Genomic DNA, 22,927 nt, shown 5'->3' on the forward strand with positions numbered 1-22,927 from the left:
CAAGATTGTCAGCAAAATCATCAAAATACAACATAAGTGCCACATATTATGATGTGCTTTTCTACTTTTTAATTCACCCAACACTCTGCACGTCAGGGATGGGCCAAGTTATCGCCTTTACAAAAAGCAGACCCAGTCTTTGCTCACACTCATACAAACAAAACAGCAAAGCCAAGCAAAAAGAAGCACGAAGCCCCGCCTCCCTGTACCCTGCAAACTTGCCAATGCGGGCCTGCGTCTGATCACTTTTCCTTCAGGATTGCCAAAGTTCTGCAAGAAATTCTTTGGTTGTTCACTCTCGGGGGTAAGATCATGAATGACAGCAACAAAGCATGCTCAGGTGCACAGCACAGCGAGCCTCCCTTCTACCCAGAGGAGGGAAGACTGGTGCACCTCCCAAAAAACAGTACAACTCTGTCTGCATGTCCCCATCAATCATTCTACTGTTCCAACGGGAACAGCCACGTATGTCTAGGCCCATCTTTATCCTCTGCGCTATCACACGTTACCTGAGTGGAAGCAGGTACATGGGTGGCTCCGGCTGTGACCTAGACACCATAGCTCCATGCCCTGTCCTTAGAAGGTCAAGTCCTGTGGGCCCTGCACATGTACATGTTTCCTCAAGCTCAATGTCAGGACTGGCCCAGGCTGCGGAACGCTAAGACCACTGCTGTCAACCAACGCCTGCTCACAGGAGATAAAGCCAGGTGATTTACTGCAATTTTATTTCGTCTTCAAAGTACAAGTCGATTAATTCACCAGGGCATTAGGAATCCTATTTGTCACAAACCTTTTGGTCATCAGTGCCCAGACAGAAATCTCTTGATAACATTGAAAGTGGCAGGAAGCGGCACTTTCACTCTTGGGCCCAAGGCCAAAGAAATCTCCCCTCCGAAGGCTTCCCTACTCTGACTGGGAAGACTGACAGCAGGCCATTTCTGAAACTCTAACTCAACTTCTTCTTGCAACCAATAGCTGCCAACTAAAGCCACTGACCCACCACCTGCATGACAGAAACTAATGCTTGGAAAAACAGCACGTGGTGCAGACATTTCCCCTAGGCACAACCATCAAAGTTACAGCTGCTCAGGAAACTCTGGCCATCACTTGGCAGCACTAAGCTGTTACCAAGCAGTATTGCCTTCAGGCCTCAAGGCATAGAGGGCAGTACTGTGGCCTTATCCCTGTGCAGGGTACGTTTCTGCAGAACGCGTCCACACTCGCCATGTGTCACAGAAGGCCTTGCTTCACCCTACAGAGATCAAGGTCTCATGGTGTCTGAAGAAAGGAATCTGTCCAGGCAGGTGCAGGTTCCTCACAGACATTCATGGGGCAGCTGGGGAGTCTTCCTCCCTGGTGACTGCTGGGTCGACTCCAGGGGGTGTTTCTGCACGGTTTCAGGTGAGCACACTCACAGCTGCTGTGAACCTGAGGTTTCTCATTCAGAGAACAAAGGAACAAACGAGATGACAACCCAGGCAGTCAGCTGCAAAGCTCAGGGGTTCCAATACCAAGCTAGCATGATCCATCTTGCAGATTAAAGCCCTCAGGAAACAGGACCCAGGTCAGGGATGTTGCGGAAACAAAGGCGCATCTGGGCACCAGCAGTCAGGATCCCGGGCTGGGCTGTGCTAGCCTGGCCTACTGCACTACTTCTTACTTCCCTTGGCTCAGATGGGGCTTCCTGTCTTTATACACACTGTATACAGGAAGTCAGAGAAAGCAAAATACCCAGAGTGTGTTCCACAACTTGTCTACTCAAAATAGAGAGCATCCCAAAGCTTGCCATCAGTAACTCGCCTGGTGGGGATAAGGTAAAGAGAATGCAACCATCACCTACAAGCAGCTCACTTAGTCTCTTGCAGATTTTTTCTTTTTTTTTTATGATTTACTTATTTATTTTTTATTGGAAAGCAAGATATACAAAGGAGGAGAGACAGAGAGGAAGACCTTCTGTCCGATGATTTACTCCCCAAGTAGGCTGCAATGGTCAGAGCTGCACTGATCTGAAGCCAGGAGCCCGGGGCCTCTTCTGGGTCTCCATGCAGGTGCAGGGTTCCAAGGCTTTGGGCCACCCTCCACTGCTTTCCCAGGCCACAAGCAGGGAGCTGGATGGGAAGCAGGACTGAGAGGATTAGGACCAGCACCCATATGGGATCCTAGCACATGCAAGGCGAGGACTTTAGCCTCTAGGTTACCACGCCAGGCCCCTTATACATCTTTCTAGGACATCTCTGCTCACATGCAATGGGAGACAGTTGCTCTTCCTTTTCTTTTTTCTTTAACTTATTTGGAAGGCAGAGTTAGAGAAGCATCTTTGGCTGAATGGTTCACTCCCCAAAATGACAACTGCTTTTGCTGGACCAGGTGGAAGCCAGGAGTCAAAAGCTTCTTCTGAGTCTCCTACAAGAGTGCAGGGGCCCAAGGACTTGGGCCATCCTCTGCTATTTTCCCAGGCCATAAGAGGGGAGCTAGATCAGAAGTGTAGCAGCCAGGTCTCAATCCAATAGCCACATGAGATTGCCAGCACTGCAGGTGGCGACTCAACTTGCTATGCCACAACACCAGTCCCTAAATTGTTCTTCTTAAAAGATATCCAACCTCATTTTAAAAATTTTTCACGACAGAAGAGAGAGGTTTCTGAGTTCTTACAACAAGATGAACTCAAGAAAGATTCCCAGGCGGGGTTTCTCAGATGTAAAACTCTCTCTGAGGACCCAGGGCTGGCAGGACGTGGCCTCTCAGCACAGCTCCAACTCTGCCCTCTGCTCAGTCTTAAGCTCCTGGGCCTCGTTCCCACAGCTGCAAAGCAAGATGTGGAGGACGATACCCACAGCCAAGCAGCTGGCACACTTCTGGAAGCACATAGTAAATACATGGCCCACGCCACACCAACAACAGCAGGACTAGCAGCATGGGGAAACTATTCCGTCCCCATGTAACAGTTAAAAATTCTGTTTATATAACATTCCAAAATTAGCCTATATTGTTTTTAAGGCTGTTTCTTGGAGCATTCATGGCTCGTATATTAAGATATGGAGATAGTTCTATCTTCACCACTAATCTCAGGGAAAACAACAACAGAGCCTCTTCTTTCTCATGCAGATGAGAAGTACCAGAGGACCAACTTCTTTTCACAAAGATTGCTGTTCACAAGAGGGGATGATGAGAGGAAAGAAGGCACAGCCTCCTGCTCCCGTCCTCCCATTCCTTTGCCCACCAAATACCAACGACCTCGGGAGCTTTACTTTGTACCCAGAATGCCTCCCCCACCTGCACAAACAGGACATGATTCGCCATTCTCAACTCCTTGGGAGGCACTGTTACAACACACAAGACTTTATTATTTTATTTTTCAATGTAAAAGATCACTGCCAAAAAAAAAAAAAAAGAACACTGCTCCTCCTTCTAGCTTCCAGCAGAGATGTGCAATGGTGTTTTTACTCCCCAAATGACCTCAACAGTCCCACGACTAAGAACAAATGGAAATTTCATTTGCACTTCTTATATGCACATTAGTGACTGACAATGTTCTCTGAAAAAAATTACATAATGTGTGGCTCTCCTAAGCCCAGTCACTCTCTCCTATTCCATCCCCAGCACACAACCACGACCCCGGGCTGTCCCTCATCTGCCACTCTGCGCTCCACAACTGGGGCTGTCCAGCTCCCATCATCCGGCATCTGTTCACTGTGGACACCATCTTAAGTCACCATGCACAGTGCCCCAGGTCTTTAAGTGCGTGGCAGATCCAAAGAAAAGAATGTGTGCCAGACCCAACCTCCCCACCAGCTTTCCTAGCCCCCAAATGATGGCTGGCAGACTTCTACAGGGGTGAGGCAGGGAGGATCACGGACAGGCAACGAGTGACCACAAGGTGATCCGGAGGCCGTTTGGAGCGAGTGTTTCTGGGTCTTGCTTTGGAATCTGCAAAGGCTCACCCTTCCTGGGGTACTGCTTACATGGGGCCCTGCAGCCTGAAGAAAACAGGCGGTGTGGACAGTCCCATCACTAACAATCACACTTCACACAAGTGCCAAGTCTGAGAAGCTCTTAGTGTTCAATGCAAGTGCTTGTCCACAACCTCACACTTAAGTCTATTCTTTTGATGGGCTCTGAAATGCTGACAAATCAGATAGAACAATACACCTGTCTTGATTCTAACAAAATGCCATGCAAATTCTCTCTGAAGAACACCAACCCAGCAAACGATGAGGATTCAATGCAGTTTTATAAAATCGAAATGCCTGACACTGAGATAAGTAATTGACCGTGGGCTATATTCAGTTAAAGCAGAACCTTATTAAACACAGGTGTCCCACCAGCGGTATGGCCTCAGCCCAATCACTTAACCATTCTGTACCTCAGTTTCTTCGTGTGTAAAAAAAACACAGCTACATGCATAAAACTCTTCGCTTCTGGCACACTGCTAATAAAATGCTCAATTAAACAGCAGAGTTTAGGTACAGCCATGGAAATAATGGATAAACCTATGACCCTGACTGTGCCCATTACATCAACTCAGACGGCTTTTACTCTTCTTCAGGGGAGTCTGGGGGAAACAAAAGTTTTCCTCTTTAACCACAACTCTGCAATGTGACAGCACGTAGAAGTTAGGACACAGGGGTCCTGAAACTTAGGGCCTCCTCTACAACCTCCTCAGGACATGTACAAAGAGAGGTCAAGCTGACGGTGTATCTCATTGCCATCTTGAGATGTGGACCCCGGGAGCCAAGAACTCACAGGCCCTCTGGGCTGGGGGCCCAACTTTCTAGACAACTGCCAGGCAGGCTTCTTCTTATAAGCTTGGTTGGTTTCTTTAAAAGCACTTGCACTTTACTCCTCTGTAAAAATATCCTTGATGCCAAACCCTTTCAACATACACCCCTCCGTCCTTGCCCCCAAAACATGGAAGCAGAAGGCAATGCTTCAGGAACAACCAAACTATGGAAGTCCATCTGACCCGTGTTTACATATTTCATCTCTGAGCAGCGGCAGCTTTGGAAAATGTCCCAGTCAGCATCCCAGGCACTCCAAGTTCCCATCAACTGAAACATGATGGTCTTCTGGTCTTTTAACCCCTCTTGGAATACAACTTTGAATGCCGCTTGCAGTGTTAATGGCACACTCTCTGTGTAGGGCTCTCCCACACACAGTCCAGGTATCCGGGGCTCAATGCAGTTTCCCTTCCCGAGGTTGTTCCCAGCACTTTGGGAGAATCCTGGTGACCCTGAGGAGACTGGCTTGTCCAACCCACCCACTCACACTCGTGGGAAGAAAAGTAAATAAATAAACCCAGCTAGCCATTGCTTGGCAACTCAGCACTCAGACCACACTGTCTGGGATGTGGTTCCACGCAGAAGGTATGCTCTCAGCAGAAGAATCTGTAATCCAAACGAATGTTGCTGTTGTTGGATTTTTTTTCCTTCTTTTCTGTTTGGAATGTGTCAGATCTCAGGCGACATTCTGAAGCAGCTGTTCAGAGGCCCTGAGATGAACTTGCAGGCCTGGCCAGCCCACTGTTCTGTGCACTATTTATATTCCTAAAGCCATCAGCTATGTTGGATGTGGTGGATCATCATCAGGCCCTACTTAATGGACAACGGAGTCCAAACATACTGGATCTATACCTGGCTTCACCTTGCGGCAGGAGAGGTCCAAGGCCTTTTGGGATCCTGAGCCAAGACAGACGCCATCTATGGCCTCCTGGCCTCTGGCTGCGTGGGCAGAACTGCAGCACTCACACTCTGATTACATCAAGCACCTTATCCAGCAAGTTATCTTATCTTCACGTCTGGGGATGAGTCACCATGCTGACTGATGCTGGTCTGCAAACCAGGAATGTTCCCAGAAACCAAATGCAAGAACAGGGAGATGGACATCGCAAAAACAGCCAGAATCCAGCCTTCAAGGCAAGCCCTCGGCACACCAGGTGCACGTGGGGAGCAGCAGCTGTTTCCTTCTGCACACTGGGGTGGGGGTGGGGTGGGATTCTCCCTTACTGTCACTGTCCTGGAAGAAGGCAGGTACCCATGCCCTGGCCAGAAAGTCACTCTGCAACAGTGGTCTCCAGTGCCCTGAGAGACTCAGAAGGCCAGGGTCACAGACACCACACCTGATTATCTGCCCAGTTTTTCTGCCCCATACTTCATGGAGAATTTTGAGTTTCCACCTTGGATCTCTCACCTGAACTCCACAGACGTATCCAACGCCTGAGAAACAGTGGTTTTCAAAACCAGGCTTGCAGCAGAAGTAACTGGGGCACCTATTCAAACACAAATTGTTGGACCCAGCATCTCTGATGTGGCGGGTTCTGGGGCAGACCTGACAATTTGAGATGCCAGCACGCAAGACTCTACGTGATGCTGCTGCTGGTCTGGGGGTCATAAGAACTGCACTGGCAGGCCTGGCACAATGGCCTAACGGCTAAGGTCTTTGCCTTAAACGCGCCGGGATCCCATCTGGGCACCGGTTCTATTCCCAGTAGCTCCACTTCCCATCCAGCTGCCTGCTTGTGGCCTGGGAAAGCAGTCGAGGATGGCCCAAAACTTTGGGAGCCTGCACCCATGTGGGAGACCTGGAGGAAGTTCCTGGCTCCTGGCTTCGGATCGGACAGCACTGGCCATTGCAGTCACCTGGGGAATGAATCATCAGATGAAGATCTTCCTCTCTGTTTCTCCTCCTCTCTGTACATCTGCCTTTCAAAAAAAATACTTAAAAAAAAAAAAGCCTTTAAAAACATGCCTTACAAAGAAGTGTACATCTCTATTAGCAAGCCTCGAAACATTATCATCTCCTTTTAGAATTTCCTGAAAACTTACTAAACAAGGTAGCAGAGACTGGAAAAACAAGGAAGGGATGTGGAGAAGGTGGCTAGACACTGTCAAGAAACTAAAACATTTATGCAAGGATAAGGGAGGTGGGGGAGCCCCCAGGTGAACATGGTGTTGGTGTTAGTAACCATTCCCTGAGGCCCTCATTGTGACCCCAGCTCAGCAGCGAGGATGTTCCTGGGGGAAGGTGCCCAGTCACCCAGTCACCGCATGGAAATGGGGCTGAGTCAACACTCAAGTAGCTGATAACTTCCACAGCCCAAAGCCGATTTCCCTAAGACAAGCTCAGGCCCTGGCTATGTGTTCTGTAAGCCACTTCTGAACTCACCGCTTTAGGATGGGACCTAAGCACTAAAATTATTCTTTCCTCTTTTTTCCATCTCTCCAAGCAATTCTAAAACCTCTAATGTCACAGAAGGTCGCAGAGAGACAAGAAGTGAATGAAAAGAAGAGAAATGGAGTAAGCCCTCCTCCAGATAAGATGGGAAAAGACAAGAATGGGGAAGCAGCCAGCAGGGATACCAAGGGACTGACTGATTTGTGGTGCTGTCTCCTATGGCCTGAAAATCAGAAATGGCCAGATGACTGAGGAAGTGCCCCCATCTGCCAGACTTACTAACATCCCAAAGAACCTGCTACAAAATCCTTTTAACCAGGCAGGTGTGCACTTTAGAAAGTTCATGGAAGGGCCCAGCACAATAGCCTAGCAGCTAAAGTCCTCGCCTTGTATGCACCAGAATCCCATATGGACACTGGTTCATGTCATGGCTGCTCTACTTCCCATCCAGCTCCCTGCTTGTGGCCTGGGAAAGCAGTGGAGGGCGGCCCAAAGCCTTGGGACCCTGTGCCTGTGTGGGAGACCTGGAAGAAGCTTCTGGCTTCTGGCTTCGAATCAGCTCATCTCTAGCCACTGCAGCCACTTGGGGGGTGAACCAGTGATTGGATGGAAGCTCTTTCTCTGTATCTCCTTCTCTCTGTAGATCTGACTTTCCAATAAAAATAAATACAATTTTTAAAAAGAAGATGAAAAGTTTGTGGAAAGTGCAAGCGACATTCATTCCAGCAGCTTATCTTTTAATTCGATTTTCCATGTACACCAACAAAAGAATAACTAGAAACTGAAAGCAGAAAGCTTTAGTTTTTCAGAAACCATCCAAAAATACAACCTTGAAAAATCATGCACCAGAAAAACCAAATTTATCCCTCAGCAGGGGAGGACAGAGGGAAATAACTGTCAGATGAAATTGTCTTCCCAGTAACTATACTGACAAGCAGGTCTTCCAAATTGTAATAGCCATAACCCCAAGGCCAGACTTTCTGTTTGTTTGTTTCTTCTTGGTCAGCTCATTTAAATAGGTACAAGCTTGGGGGGAGGGGGCAGTGTTTGAAAGCTTTATGATCCTGTTTAAGGCAGTATACCAAAGACACAACAAGGCAGCCAGAAAAAAAGGCAACAAAGACTTTAGACTATCTCTTTCACATCAACAGCACAAACACTGGGAGCCTAGGGGAAAAATCCCAAAGCATTGCCACCAGAGTGAAAGGAGTCACCAATATGCGATTCTACCTGATTAGACAAGGTGCCAATGAATCTGCATTTTAAAAAATAATGATAGCTTTTAACAAAAATATTCAACTGGAATGTAATTCTTTTAAAAAAAAATTAGAATATGCAGTAGTTTACACTAGGAAAGCACCACCAGGTTAACATACTTAATTAACATGTGGTATATTTCTTGTTCAGTTTTGGCTGCTCACTGATGAACTCAAAAAGTTCTCCGATTTTAAAACTCAGAATTTACCCGGCCCCTCCCCTAAAGAACAACTACCAACTGATGCCAAATGTCAAGTTCACCTTACTAATGGACATGACAGAGGCTGAGCATGGTACAAGGCCTAAAATAAGGCCCACCTAAACGATCCACTTCAGTCTGCAACAAGGACCTTTCTTGGTAAGGAGGAGACTAAACAGGTCTGATTTAGAACATCCAGTTCAGCAGAGGACACGCACTCCAACAGGAGACTGGAAACTTACCTGTGTTGGCCAAGGCTGGAGATAGCAGGCCTGATCTAGGCCACTAATTTCAAGAAACAGTACACTAGCTCGCCTAGGATGTGACCTGCCAGGAGCCTAAGGGCCCAGGCGTGCTGAAGCAAGCACAGGCAGACCAGCATCAGCTAAAGAGAACTTTAACCAGGCCTGTGCCGTTTCTATAAGGTCACTTCCAAGCTTCCAAGGATCGTGTCAACAATCCATTGGATCTAACCCATCATTCTGCTTTTCAAGAAATGTAGGGCTTCAGTTTGTAATTCAAAACAATTATCTTGCTTCAAATATTTCTAGTCTATGGACCTCTATGGGGGTTGTTATTTGTGTGTGTGTTGCCTAACAGGTATATGCAGACATGGAAAACTAGTGCTGCCAATGGGACAATACTGGGAAATAATGAATAAAGAAGATGTATTCTTTCTGGACCGAAAGTGAACATTCTACTGGGAAAAACAAAAACAAAAACAAAAACAGAACCCAGGACAAAAGTACAAACAATCCTTGATTTAGAAAGGAATGCTGACAGCAAAGCTTTTTGCTTTGTTTTTGTTTATTTTTTAGGAATTCAGCAACATCAAAAGTTCAAAGGGAGAGGCCGGGTTGGTGGCACAGTGAGTAAAACTCGCCTATGAAGCTGACACCTCATTCGGGCTCCCAGCTGTTCTATTTCGAATCTAGTCCGTGCTAATGGCCTGGGAAAAGTAGCAGAAGGTGGCCAAGAGCACCGACCCCGGCCACTCAGGATGTAACTCCTGGTGCCTAGCTTTGCCCTGGCCACTGTAGCCCCCTGGAGAGTGAGCCAGCAGACACAAGCTGTCTCTGTAACTCTGATTTTTAAGGAAATACATAAATCTTTAATAAACAAGCAAGCAAACAAAAAAGGTTCAATGAAGAGACCCAAAGTGTTTTACTTTATACAAAAAAAGAAAAAACCAAAAATTGGAAGAAAACCACATCAGTTTTAAAAATTAAAAATATATAGAGAGAAGGTGAGTAGAAGCTTTAAACCTCGCTCAGCCCAAGCTGAACGTGAAATATGAGACTAAGGCGATTATCCAGACAACCGACCATGCAAGACGAAAGACATATCACTCAGAATCAATCATTGGACACTTGAGGAAAACAAAGCAGTTTTGAGATCTACATTATCTGAATGAATGACTTAACTCTCAACTTGATCTATTTAAGGTGGTACTGGTTTCAAGGAGACATCTAACAACCAGACACAATTCCTTGCCCTCCTCCCTGGCAGGTTTGTACTTAGACGTAGCATCTCACCTCTGGACACTGCTGACGATATATGTATGCACTGTTCAGTCCTGCCAGACCTACCTTGGGACCAAGGAGGCAGCTAGCTGACAAGCTCAAGAGTGGCAGAATGGACAGAAGAAAAACGAAGCACTTTTAAGTACTGATTCATTTTGTTCAAAAGGAATCATGACATTTCATTTAAATGAGTCGAAGTAAATGTATGGCTAAATGAAACCAATATTAAAAAAAAAAAAGCAGTGCGTACCGTGGGCCCTGCCTGGGGGCCCACCCCCTCTGCAGGCTCTTGCTTATCACAGAATTCCACTCTGCTCTCTGGACACTCTCCAGACATGGCTACCCTATCTCTACTTGCAAAACTGAGACTTCTGAACAACGTTTTCCCCCAGCACACGCAGTGCAATAGGGAATCGCTAGTGTTCTGAGAGCCACCTTCTGCCCTGCAGCACACAGGGCAGTGCGCCTCCGCGGCCAACGAACGCCATCACTTGGGGTCCTACACATCAGATGTCTACCTTCAGCAGAGACGTGGCACTATAACCTGGCCAGCAACTGCAGGAAGCAACACTCCATTTCTCGGTGTGGTGCCTGCCTTTAATTCGACCCTGCACGCCAACACTCCACCACCTTGCCAAACACAAAATCTTTGACTTTGAGATCTGTCTGAAACTTCTGCTGGAAACTCCTTGTAAATGGGTTCTCCCCCACAGAATCTGCCTTCACAAAATAAAGCCAAGAAACAACGGCAGCGCAGGGTGGCAGATAAAGAGAATCTTCTATTAGCTGTTCGCTACCCAAATGGCCGCAATGGCTGGTGCTGGACTCGTCTCAAGACAGGAGTCAGGAGCTTCTTCTGGGTCTCCTGTGTGGAGGGTATTTTTCAGTTAAAAGCTTTCTCACTTAACAATCTGGGAATAGGAGGCAAGCTATCGGTCTCAGAAAACCAAGGTGCTTTTTTTTTTTTAATGTGTTACTTCAGTTTTTTAATGTCTGCTATCACCCAACATTATCCTTTCTCAATGGTGACAATGAGGTTATGTGGAAGTGCGTGTGTGTGCACTTCAGCAGCATAAGGGGAAAAAAATAGTTGAGATCAGCTTTAAGACTTGTATACTCCCTCTGCTGGCTCCGAATTTAAAATAAATTCTCGGTGGCTTTCGGAGTCGAATGACATTTTACCAGACATCAAAAACATAAGGAAAGATGCAATGCAGTGTTCTTCCTATACATTTATACACACACACACACAATAAGAAATCTCAAGGCACATTCTGGAAACTGCCCAACTCATCTCTGCCCGGTTTGCATGCCACCTGTTTGGGATGTGGCCTTGCCCCCTGCAGGAATCGTGGTACCTGCCTTCCTTCCTCTGTCCGTATCACCTCCCCACTGCAGAACCCGTGGGTGTGTCTGGACACCCCGACATGGCTGAGCCCTCAGTTGACAGATAATCCGGTTGCTTCATCAGCGTGGGCAATGACCCCTAAGTGGCAAAAATACATCAAGGAAATTAGCACACTGCGCTTTGCAATGCTATCCCACCACTATTTCTGACACACTCCAGAAAAGTCTCAAGAACAGAAAGTCTCCACAGCCTAAGTAAGAAGTATTGCACATACACCAGGGAAGAGAAAAAAAAAGGTCCGGCTTAAGGCACCCTCCAACCCAGTCCAGCACAATTGCTCCACTGGCTAATCCTCCACCTGCAAGTGTCAGCATCCTGTATGGGTGCTGGTTCCTGTCCCAGCTCCTCCAATTCCTATCCAGCTCTTTGCTTATGGCCTGAGAAAGCCATGGAGATGACCCAGAGCTTTGGGACACTGCACCCGTACAGGAGACCAAGCAGAAGCTCCTGGCTCCTGGCTTCAGATTAGCTCAGCTCCGTCTGGCCATTGCGGCCATTTGGGGAAGTGAACCAGAGGGTGGGAAAATCTTTCTGTCTCTTCTTTGCTCTGTAAACCTGCCTCTGCAATAAAAACAAATCTTTAAAAGAGAGAGAGAAGAAAAGACACCCTCCAACCACACAACCACATTTGTGTTTTCCCACAAATGATGAGACCCGGCAGTACCACACGACGCCTTGCTCTGATCATGCCTCTTGCTTCTGGGGAAACTGATACAGCAGCGGAGAGAGCTGTCCGGGAAGAGCCGGATGCTTAAGATCCAGCATCAGTGTGGACCAGGATGCTGTCACTCGGCACGGCCACCTGCCTCCTCACCTCATCAGGGCACTCTATGGAGGAAAAGCTGCCAAGTTGCCTTAAGAGGTTCCTCTCCCAGGATGCTTGCAACAGCCCCCTCCTCCTAGGATTCTTCCCACTCCGTGGACCTCGGACATGGGCCTCAATACGCACAACACTCTGAACTCCAGCCTTGCTGCTGCAAGCAGTGGCTGAGCAATTCTACAGCGACTGTCTAGGCTGCTGCATAAAGTGGGTGCATGTACACACACACACACACACACACACGGCAGATCTGACTTCATTTTTCTCTTAATGTCAAGGCCACACCAAGAAGAGCTTTCATTCAGTCTCTGTGGTGGTAATGATGGACACTTGTTGAGTTTTCAGAGACTTCTATATCAGAAAGCAAGACCCTGCACGAGTACGTCCTTTCGTGTTTATACACATCCTGTCACCATCCACGCCAGCAGCTCTAAGGCCCAGGCTACACTCCCAGCTGCAAAAGCGCCCAAGACTGTACAGGATGCTCACTTGCTCTGACTCATGCTGTCCTTTCAGCGTCAAAGTCCCCGGATGAGTCCCTCTGCATGGGCTGATGACGTAAACACACCAAAAAGGCAGCTCTGAGTCTCTGAAAAACTTACCTGTCCAGCAGGCATATGCCCTGCTTTCAAAGCTCTTAGACTGTGCATGGCAGTCTAATGAGAGCCACAGGGAAATGACAAAAGAAACAGGCAGCAGGTGCAGGGGGGAGGTCTCCAAAGAAAGCTATTTCGGCAAGCGCACTAGGCCATGCCAGGCTGAGTGGGAAGAATGGAGGAGGAGGAGGTGGAAGTGGAGGAGAAAGAGAACAGGGTGCAACAAAGTCAGAGCTTGCAGAACCGAAGGGGAACAGCACTGAATCGACAGCTGGGAAACCACAATGGCTAGCGACAGAGGCAACCCAAGAGCTACCATGCTCTGGGTTCACGTGCAAACCCTCTTAACCGCTCCCTCTGCTAGCTGTGGAAGCCTCAGCTGTTGGTCCAACCTATAAAATGCAGTAGGCGGATGACCTTGAAGATGCTTTTGAGTTCTGAGTTCCAGGCAACAACAAGTACAGATGAGTCAGAGTTGTCAATCAAACTCCACTGCACAGAACTGGGAGTCCCTGACATCCAGCCAGGGGCTACAGGTGCGGACCTCCGAAAACACAAACTACAAGTCCCCCGTGACAGAAGCTCTGAAGCTCCAGAGCAAGTTCGAGAGCATTTGCCAAGAGTTCAAAGCCACGCCAAGCCATGTCCCAGCAGTCAGCTCTGCCCTTTGCCAGACAGGAGGACGGACGTGCACAAGGCAGAGCTGACGGCGTGAAGTTCATGAAGCACAGCCGTGTGTGTTTATTTTCTCTCTCCCCGACTGGAACTGAACTCCCCTGCACTGCAGTCTTATCTGCCTTGTGCTACCACCGTAGCCCTGGGCCCTGGCAGGATGCCCTGCACACAGTGTGCCTTTGATAAACTCCTGGGTGAGTGAAAAGGGATGCAAAGCACATGGGCAAGGACGAGTTTTCTCTGCGCCATCTCTGTCCACTTCCTGGACACTTCCTGGCTGTAACATCAAGGGACGCTGACCCACCTGGATGATCCTCGGCTCCATGTGGAGCAGCAAAGTGGACAAGTGGCCCCTCGACGTGTTGCGGAAAGAGAGAGAAATGAGAAGTCAAAGACAGGAATCGAGCCCCAGCTCCCCATGGCTATGTGAGTGGCTAAGCGGCATGGTGCTGCGGCAAGGACAGATGCCCAGAGCCTGCTGAACCTCCTCCGGCCCCACAGAGACGATAAGGCCTCTTCATTAAAGTTCCAAATCGAACGATCTGGCAGGTTTTAGGAACCACAAGCAGAGTACTACAAGTTGAACAACATGTTCTCTCATGGTGTCATTTTCCTAGAACAGAAACCCTCCTAAAATCCTCCTAAAAGTAAGTCAATTATAGTTTCATTTTCTCAGGAGGAGATAAACATATCAAAACATAACACACTTAGCTTTGGTTTTTAAAGAGCCCCTTGGATCTTGGGGGCTAAGAGGGTCAGTGTCCTCTCCACAAGGGGGTCAACGACTTGGCTCTGAAAAGAGGAAAACCACTCCCCCACCCCGCCCGCCTCCCCAGCCCCTGGCAGTGCTGTTGTAGAAAGAGGAAGTATCTAAGTTGAGAATCACTGACGAAGACAGTACCACCAGAGGAAGTTACAAAACAGCATTTTGGCAACTGGGGCCCAGGCAGAAGACAGATTCTTCACATCCAACTATCACTGGCCCTTTGGTAATCTGATCTGAAAAGTAGCTGAAACAAAAATTAGGAGCCAACATGAGATGATCTTTGATTTTGTCTTTCTGAAATTAAAAGAAAAAAATACAGTTGCCATTAAAGTCCCATTTTTTTTTCATGCAGTACGTGGAGAAGGAGCTGGTTGCATTCATCCAAGCACAGGTGTGGCCAGGCAAGAAGCCAGTGTTGAGGGCCAGGTCAGCCTTGCTTCCTCCTGACCGTGGCCAACAGGCCACAGGGCACACACTGCAACAAGCAGGAGACTTGGCTGCCCCTGTCCTCCTGGATGTGAAAGCCCAGGAGCCACCACAGACCCTCACAGCTGCCGGACAGGATGGGGGTCCCGACCTACAGGCAGTGCAGGTGTGTGCATGCGCAGGCTAAACAAGTCCCACCAGGTTAACCCTGCAGTCCTCAGAGCTCTCTCTCCAAGATAACAGGAACTCAGGAGGACAGAGGGTTCCACACCGGGTGGGGTTTGCAAGTGAAGATTCATCTAAATCAAAGGAAATGTAACCTTTTCCTCTCTTAACCACATCTGACTTTTCACTTCGCCTTTACTGCTGGAGGTCAGGGAACCTGCGAGATAGCCATCACCCTTCTCCCTGGCACAGCAAGCAGCTGACAAACACAAGCTAACTGAGGGCTTCCTCTTTTTGTCAGATAAGTAAATAAAACACCATGTTTTCTCGCCACTTTCATGGCTTCGGAGTTCCTAAGCACACACTCGGGTATGCTACTGGACAGCCCACAAAACCCTCACTCGCTCCCCTCGACCTCAGCAAATGCTGCCTATCCCCCTGTGCTGAAAACTGTAGCTGTGAACTCAGCGGCAAGCGTGCTTTTCAGGAAAGCATCTTTTACTTAGACAGCCCATTCATTATCAAGTAAATTACCTAGTGTGTTCAAAAACAAAGACTTCTAGGGCCATGGCTACTACTTAGCTCTGACCTAGCTATGTGATCTTTAAAAGTTATTAACTTCCCAGAGAAGCAGCTTTCTACCAATAAAATAAGAAGGCTGAACTAGACCAGCAAATATGCTGGTCATACTTTAGCATAATGTCAAATGCTTAAAAAGAAAAAAAGATAGAACCTCAGCTAATTCACATGCCAGTCCAGTTCAGGTTCTCGGAATACTGGCTGTTTTTAGAGGTCCCCAAGTGACTCTGAAGTGTAACTGGGGGAACAGATCCACTGGCCTAGACCCCCAACCCCCAAGGCCGCTTTGGTTCAGAGATCCTGGTTACAAGATCCTGGTTACAAGGGCCCAAGCAGCCACAAGAGCAGCAAGCTCTAGGTACCAACATGCCATGCCATGCCACACACGCACCAGAAGAGCCACCTGAATTCTAGACATTTCTCTAAGGGCAGAATCCTAGGCACGTGTCAGAATACAGGCAGTGCGGTTTAAACGCACACGCCTGCCTCAGATGCCTTCTTGGGACAGGAATCAGCTCCCAGATGTGGCCGTGTGGAAATGGGGCACAAGGCGCTCCCGATCTCTCCCTGCCTCCCCCTCTCCCCCCTTCTAAACCACAACCACAAGAAAAGGTTGGCTATTAGTCATTATCGGAATAGAAAGCCAGCCTGAGTTTCAAAGGGCCTTCTCCATCATCAAAGACGAGCAAGATCCTCCACGGCTGTGTCTTCTGAGGAGGGTCATCTTGCCAAATCTCGAATTATTTTTTCTATCTTTGAGCATTAGTTAACATGTGCTATTTGTACTCAGTCATAAGAAAAAAAAACCCTTAAGTAAAAGCAATCATAAAGTGTGTACCCTATAGGAAAAACATGCCAAGCCTTCAGAATTTCAATTGACAGGATTTCATGGGGTTTAAGACAAAGAGAAATGAGCTAGCATGGTGAGATAAGCCTAACCATGAGACAGTACAATGGTTATGACACAAACCCACAAGGTTTGTGACTAGGTCTTAAGTCTCTACTGTAACTCTAGCAAGCTCACAAATGTAGCTAGTTCCTATCACCATTACTTTTGGTAATGCAGCTTTCTCTCCTATATTGAAAAACCAAAAGTCAAATTCATGAAGTTGTTATTATCTTTCACTGCAAACACCAAGAAATATTATTTGTGGTAATAAGCTGCCTTTGCAATCTAAACAACAACAAACAGGAAAGGTGAAAAACCTTTCTGCATGAACAGATTCTTTGCACTGTATCCGAACAGGCAGGGCTGAATTCCAAGTGCTGGAAATTGAAATCTTTCAAATCCCAAAACCATCTTCTCTGACCTCGCACCCTCACCCCCACCCTGACACACGCAGCTGGAAACCCAGCACCTTAGCATAGCGCTGAAACGAAACTGCTCCAGCTCTGACCTTCTGGAACCCACAACTGCCATTCCTTTGAAAAGCAATGCAGCCAGAATCCTAAGGGCAGCATGTGTGAGCGGACGGACTTCGGGAAGCCTGTCAAAGCACTTGTCAAGTACCTACACTAGGCCTCTCCAATACTAGTAATTAAGAGAGAGACTTTGCAAGGTTTTCCAGAAACAAACTACAACGCTTCCCACATGCAATGCTCGAGCTTTTCTCAGACATTGCTCCGCTCTCCATGGCTTCCATTCGGTTCTCAGCTGAGATGAAACCAGGATGCAGGGAGACAGCATGCTTCCTAAGGGAGGGAGGGACACGGGAGGAGGAACCAGAGACCTCTGGCACAAACATTAAATTACAAACAAGGGCAACTAACGAATAGTGGTGTTTCCAACCATGCAGGGCTGTCTCTGGGCCTGCACCGGCTCTTATCTGGGCCAGGGAGCAGGGTCCAGCCTGCAGCCCAGCTGGGGCACAGGAGTTAATGCCTAACTGCAGGAAGTCATTACATCACAGACCTTTCCACACCTCTCCAGACCTCGGGCCCCCAGAGGCAGAGAAGCAGCAGTAAGGAACCCTTCTCTATAAAAAAGAAAAAGTCATTCTAGCCCAACCCTGCAACGGAACCTTCCTAACAGCTAATCCCCCCCCCCCTCCACACACACACACACACACTCTCTCTCTCTCTCTCTCTCTCTCTCACCTGGATCTGCCTTCCACAGCGCCAGAGGGCAGGCCCAAGTGGGAGCAGCAGGTGCGGTTCTCCACCTGGAAGTGACAATGCTAGGCCTCCCCTCCAACCCAACAACACTTCAGCAGCTACGTAAGGTGCAGCTTTACTGGGGAGAAGGGGGTTGACATCGCGACAAGGTAATGTAATGCAGTCAACAGCACTGGCAAAAGTCAGCCAAGCAGGGGCTTGCAAACACTACCTTTCCTATGGCGCTGCCTGCTCCTCTGTTTAACACCTCCTGGACCCTCCGCCTCTCACGCAACTAGTCGACTATCAGAAGCACCCGTGCAACCACGCAGCCCCGCACCAAGTCGCAAACACTCCCCCACACCTTTACCCTCCTCTCCCAGCACCCCGCGCACCCTTCCTCGCCCTCCCCCCACTACAGAGAACTCTGTTCCAAAGTTGGCAGCCGATCGTCTTACCTCCTTCCCGCCGTTCCGGAGAATCCAACCACCGCACTCGCTGCCCGCCCTCCCCACCGACCAGGCCAAGGCCGAGACTCCCCGAAGTGCCCCTGCCCCCGCACCCCATGCTTCGGGTCGCCCAATTGCCTGGGTCGTCCTCCCGCCTGGAGAGATGGGGGTCGCACAACCCCCCTCCCCACCGAGCCTTCACTAAAGAGCCTCCACCCTGGCCATCCCAGTTTCCCCTTATCCTCCCCCTCCTCACATCCTTGCGCAGGTGCGCTCTGATTCACTCCAGACTCATTCCTCGCCGCACAAAAGGCCCGGCGGGTCCCGCCGCCAGCCTCCCCTCCACCCCGGCCCCCGGAGAGAGCGAGTTCGCACCTTCCAGCCAGCAGAGCTGTTGCTGTCGCCCTTATCCTTGAAGTAGGGCACGCAGCGCACCATCCACTCGTAGATCTGGGACAGAGTGAGCCGCTTGTCCGGGGAGCTCTCGATGGCGCGAGTGATCAGGTCGGCATACGATAGGTTCCCCCAGGCGTTCCGCCGCGACGAGCATTTCCTCGGCTGCCCCGAGCCCCCGGCCGCCCCCGACTGCGGTGGTGCCAGCGGCTGCTGCGGCTGCAGCGAAGGAGTCTGCGTCCCGCCGCCCAGCGCGCCCGCCGCCGGGGCTGGCCCCGGCCCGAGGTCCTGCCCTCCGGGAGCCAGCAGCCGGGCCGAATCATCCAGGAGCAGCCCGGAGCCCAGCGTGCCGCCAACGCTAACGCCACCGGCGCCACCAACGCCAACGCCGCCGATCGCCATGGCTGAGACAGCGCGGCCGCCGCCGTCCTCGTCGTCTTCATCGTCCTCCTCCTCCGGGATCATGGAGTCGGTGGCCGTATCCCCCGGGGGCTTGGCAGGACTCGCCTGGAGCTCCGGCCTCTGCAGGGGCCAAGTACAGGAACGCGGTCGGCTCTGGGGCTCGAACTCCGGGTCCAGTTCCACTTCGAGCGGAGAGAGCGGGGCCGGGGAGGCCGGCGCCTCTGCCATCTTCGGCGCCCGCTCGCACCGCACCGCCTGCCCGCTCGCGGCTCTTCTCGCGCTTCTCCTCTCGCGCCGGGGCGGGTGCGGCAGGGGGTGGGAGAGGAGGGATGGGGGCGCTGCCGCTGCTGCTTGCTGAAAAAGCACGAGAGGACAGACAAGGGGAGTTGGTTATCCGGGGCTGGAGCCCGCTGCCCGGCCAGTCCTCACTCGCCGCCGCCACCACCGCCGCGCCAACACCGCACCCGCGCGCCCTGGCACAGGCAAGACCTGGAGACGTGCGTCCCGAGAACCTGGCGCAGCAGACGCCGCCCCCTGGCCAGGCCGCGGGGGAGACGCGGGCGAATCGACGGCCGCGCACGGGGCAGCCCCCTCCCCCGCCGCCGCCGCCTGATCTGCAGGTCTCTCCCCGGGCTAGGTGGCAGGGCGGGGGAGGGGAGGGCCAGGGCGGGGAGAGGAGGGGGGCCGGGCCGGGGGAGGGGTGCGCCGCGCCTTTAAAGCGGTCCACCGGCCCGAGCTGGCGCAGCCTAGCCGCGGTCGGAGCCCGAGCGGGCGTGCGTTTGTTTATGTTTCGCTCCAGCCTGCTCCCGTGCCTCCCGCGGCGCCACCGTCACCACCGAAGTCGGTGGCGTCTTCCGCGCAGCTCCCCTTCCCTCCCCTGCCCCCAGCCACCCCAGTCCTGCTGCCTCGGCGACTCCCGGCCCCCACCCCCTCCACCCAGCTCGGGTAGCCCGGGCGCCCTTCTCCCCACCTCTTGGCCCTGGAGTCGAGGTTGGGGGAAGCGGGGAGAAACAGGGTCTGGGCGCAAAGTGGGCCTTGTCACTTCTAAAATAAGAACCGGAAAGAAGGGGGGACAAGGCGGCCCCACACGGGTGTCCGCCGTGGAGGGGGTGGGAGGTCCAGCCCCGGCGCTAGGTACGGCCACTTCGGAAGGGTCCGTGTGGTAGATTTTCCCGAGGGTGCTTTGCCCTCCGTTCGCTGCCCAAGGAAAGGGCAAGAAGGAGTATAAATCTTCCAACAGGTCTGGAAGCGCCAAGTCTCTCCGGGCTGCCAGAAAGCCCCGGGGCCGGCACGTTCATCACCTCCCCGCTCCAGCTGCTGCCATTTTGACAGTTTTCCCCCCTTCCCTCAAGTCCTTTTAAATACACACACACACACATACACGCACACACACACACACACACCAGCGGCAGCGCAGAGGGGGACGCGCACAACGAGTCACGGGGAGGGGAAAAAGGGAAGCGCCTGGCCCCGCTGGGAAGCAGATCCGGAGTCACTGGGGAAGGCGGCCGCCCCGCTTGCACAAGCTCCTGAACCTACCTCGGCTGCCTTTCCCCTTCAGGGACCAGGCGGGAGGACGCACAATTCCACGCGGGTCCGGACCACGGGAAGGAGGGGGAGCGTAACCTGGGCCGAGGAGAGGCGCTCGGGCCGCCTCCGCCGCAGCCCGCGCGAGGAACCGCCTGTCAGCCTGCGCGCCGCCGCCGCCTTCCACATTCCTCCTCCTCCTCCTCCTCCTCCTCCCTTCCACGAGCAGGGCTGCCGCGGCAGCAGCACAAAGTTATAGACACACGCAGGGAGCCTCAACCTAGGCTGACGGCGGACGGGTCCCCGCCCAGGGGGAGGGCCGGGGCGGGGGCCGCGGGCGCATGGTTGCGTGTCCGTGTGTGTGTGTGTGTGTGTGCGTGTGTCTGTGTGTGCGCGCGCGCCTGCGCCACCGGCTCCGCGCGACTGCGCGTGGGAGTGCGGGGCGCGCGCCGCGGGGTCTGCAAGCCCAAGGCTCTCGCCGCCGCCTTCCCAGCTGGGCACCTCCTCCCGCCCTGAGAGCCTGGACAACAAAGCACGGCGCTGACCCACGGGCGCGCGCCAGAGAGAGGTGGGAGAGCGCGTGACAGAGCTCGCGGAGCCTCCTCGAACCTCCACGGGGCACAGTCCCTTGGGCCTCCTCGGAGCTGGGCAACCCCCGCCTCCAGGCACCAAGAGGTCCCTGGCCTGCTGGGCCGCACACTATCCCGGGCTCGGAGCCCTTCCCGGTGTCGGATTGCCCACATTAGAACCGGACACCAGGTAACACCTGAGTGGAGGTGCTGCCTGCTGACGGCGAGGAGAGAGCGAATGGCGAAGGTGGTGGAAGTGCCTGCGGGATGCACCAGCTGCGCTCAGGACACCTCCCCCACCCCCAGTCCCGCAGCGCGCACGCCCTGCTAGCAATCGCCTTGCATTTTTGGAGTTCATGGCCAGTGGGGGTTAGAGAAGTGCAATCACGGAAAAAAAATTCTTACCCTCCCCTCAGTCTTAAACGACAGAGAAGACTTGGAACAATTGAGAATGGGAAGTCATTTTATTCTCATTGGACTACAGAACTTCTGGTGGTGCATTTGTACCTTTCTGTTTGTTTTTAATTTTACTTCATTAGTCGTGATCCAATGATGCCAGGCTCAGCTCGTTTCTCGTTAGCCACTCAGCCTAAGAATGCACAACATCAATGTACATGCACGCCAAAAGCCTATCCGCTGTGGTGGGGAAAAAAATACCTGTTAAAGGAAAAAAAAATGAGCCGCTGGAGCTCGGTATTTGGCTGTGCAGAAGTGGACGCCGCACCAATCCGACACACATAAAAGCTGCGGCCGAGCGTCCGCGCAGTCCGCGCTCCGGGTTTTACGCAAGGCCCGTCACTCAAGTGACGCGCGGCCCCGCCCCCTGCGCCAAGCTAGATGGACGCGTACAAACAGGTGATGTCATCGCCTCCACACGCGCGTGACCCCGAGCTCGGCGCCGCGTCGCCATTCGCTGCGCCGCCGCCTCGTCAAGCCACGCTCGGCGCTGACTGGCCGCGGCCGCCCGTCTCCAGGCCCCCGACTCCCCTCTCCGCCCCCCAAAGCAAAGAATAAACAATCGAGTAAAAAAAAAAAAAAATTAAGGAAGTACGGAAGGGAGTGCGCTGAGGAGAAAGGAGAAAAAAAAAAGGACGGGTCGCCCCTCAGCAGCCGCGCGCGAGGCCCTGGCAGGGCTCCCGGGGCACACGCAGGGGAGCGAGGGAGCCGACGTGGGCGGTGAGGAGACGCGCGGGAAGGAAACTTGGGAGAGCGGGCAGCGGCGCTAAGGCCCGGCAGCCCCGGCGCTCGGGGCGGAGACGCGTGCGGGACGGGGCCGGGCGCGCGCCGCTCGTGCGCGCGCGGGGGGCGCGCGCTTGTTTACCAGCGCACGTGGGTGTTATTTTTAAATGGAACGCCGCGCTGGCTGCGCGGCCGCGGGGAGGGCGCGTGGGGCCGCTCGAGCTGCTGGGGGACGCGGAGGCACCCGCCCTCTCCGGGTCGCCGGTGCTCGCGGCCAGCTTAGGCGCCGTCCCTGCTACCCCCACGCGCCTCCCCTAAACGCAACCGAGGAAGCCCGATTGCGAGTTTCGCGCGCTTGCCGGAGAGGCCACCGAGAGATGACGGGTTCCAGCCGCGGAACGCTGCCTTCCACGCCCCCGGGCCCGGCTGCTGCGATCACCACTCTGGGAAACAAAGCCGGCCGCTTGTCTTGACCCTGGGTGTCAGGGGTTAGGGTCCCCCAGCTGCCAGTTCTGGAGCGGGTCTCAGGCTTGCCTGCGTGCTCCCGTGCACACCCTGACCTCGAGGGGAACCCTGGGCGCTTGCCTTGGTCTGCACCCTTGCACTCCTGGTCCCAAGGCCACTGATGCATTTGTGTTCCTTGGGAAAGGAGGAGGGGGCGGTCCTGCTTCATTGGGCGGGTTCCCGCTCAGCCCGAGCTCCCCCCTCCTCTTTGCGGCCCTGCTCCGCT

The 22,927-nt window shown here is 52.1% G+C and overlaps 1 protein-coding gene across 3 annotated transcripts in view; it reads right to left on the reverse strand.

Annotated features, from left to right (window-relative positions):
- FOXO3 (forkhead box O3) overlaps window positions 1-20,677 on the reverse strand; it is a 107,934-nt gene extending 87,257 nt beyond the window's left edge. The window contains exons 1-2 of one of the 3 annotated variants that reach the window (XM_058659987.1): window positions 20,462-20,677; window positions 18,503-19,276 (exon numbers count right to left, since the gene is read on the reverse strand). In XM_058659987.1, the coding sequence (XP_058515970.1) occupies window positions 18,503-19,150 (648 nt within the window). In that variant the 5' untranslated portion in view covers window positions 19,151-19,276; window positions 20,462-20,677. Of the gene's footprint in view, window positions 1-10,215; window positions 10,383-13,390; window positions 13,865-18,502; window positions 19,277-20,461 lie in introns of those variants that run through there. The other 2 variants (XM_058659992.1, XM_058659996.1) reach the window with 2 other exon arrangements.
- Window positions 20,678-22,927: the final 2,250 nt, after the last annotated feature.

This window comes from Ochotona princeps, chromosome 1 (assembly GCF_030435755.1).
Source record: "Ochotona princeps isolate mOchPri1 chromosome 1, mOchPri1.hap1, whole genome shotgun sequence".
In the NCBI taxonomy this organism is placed as follows: Eukaryota; Metazoa; Chordata; class Mammalia; order Lagomorpha; family Ochotonidae; genus Ochotona; species Ochotona princeps.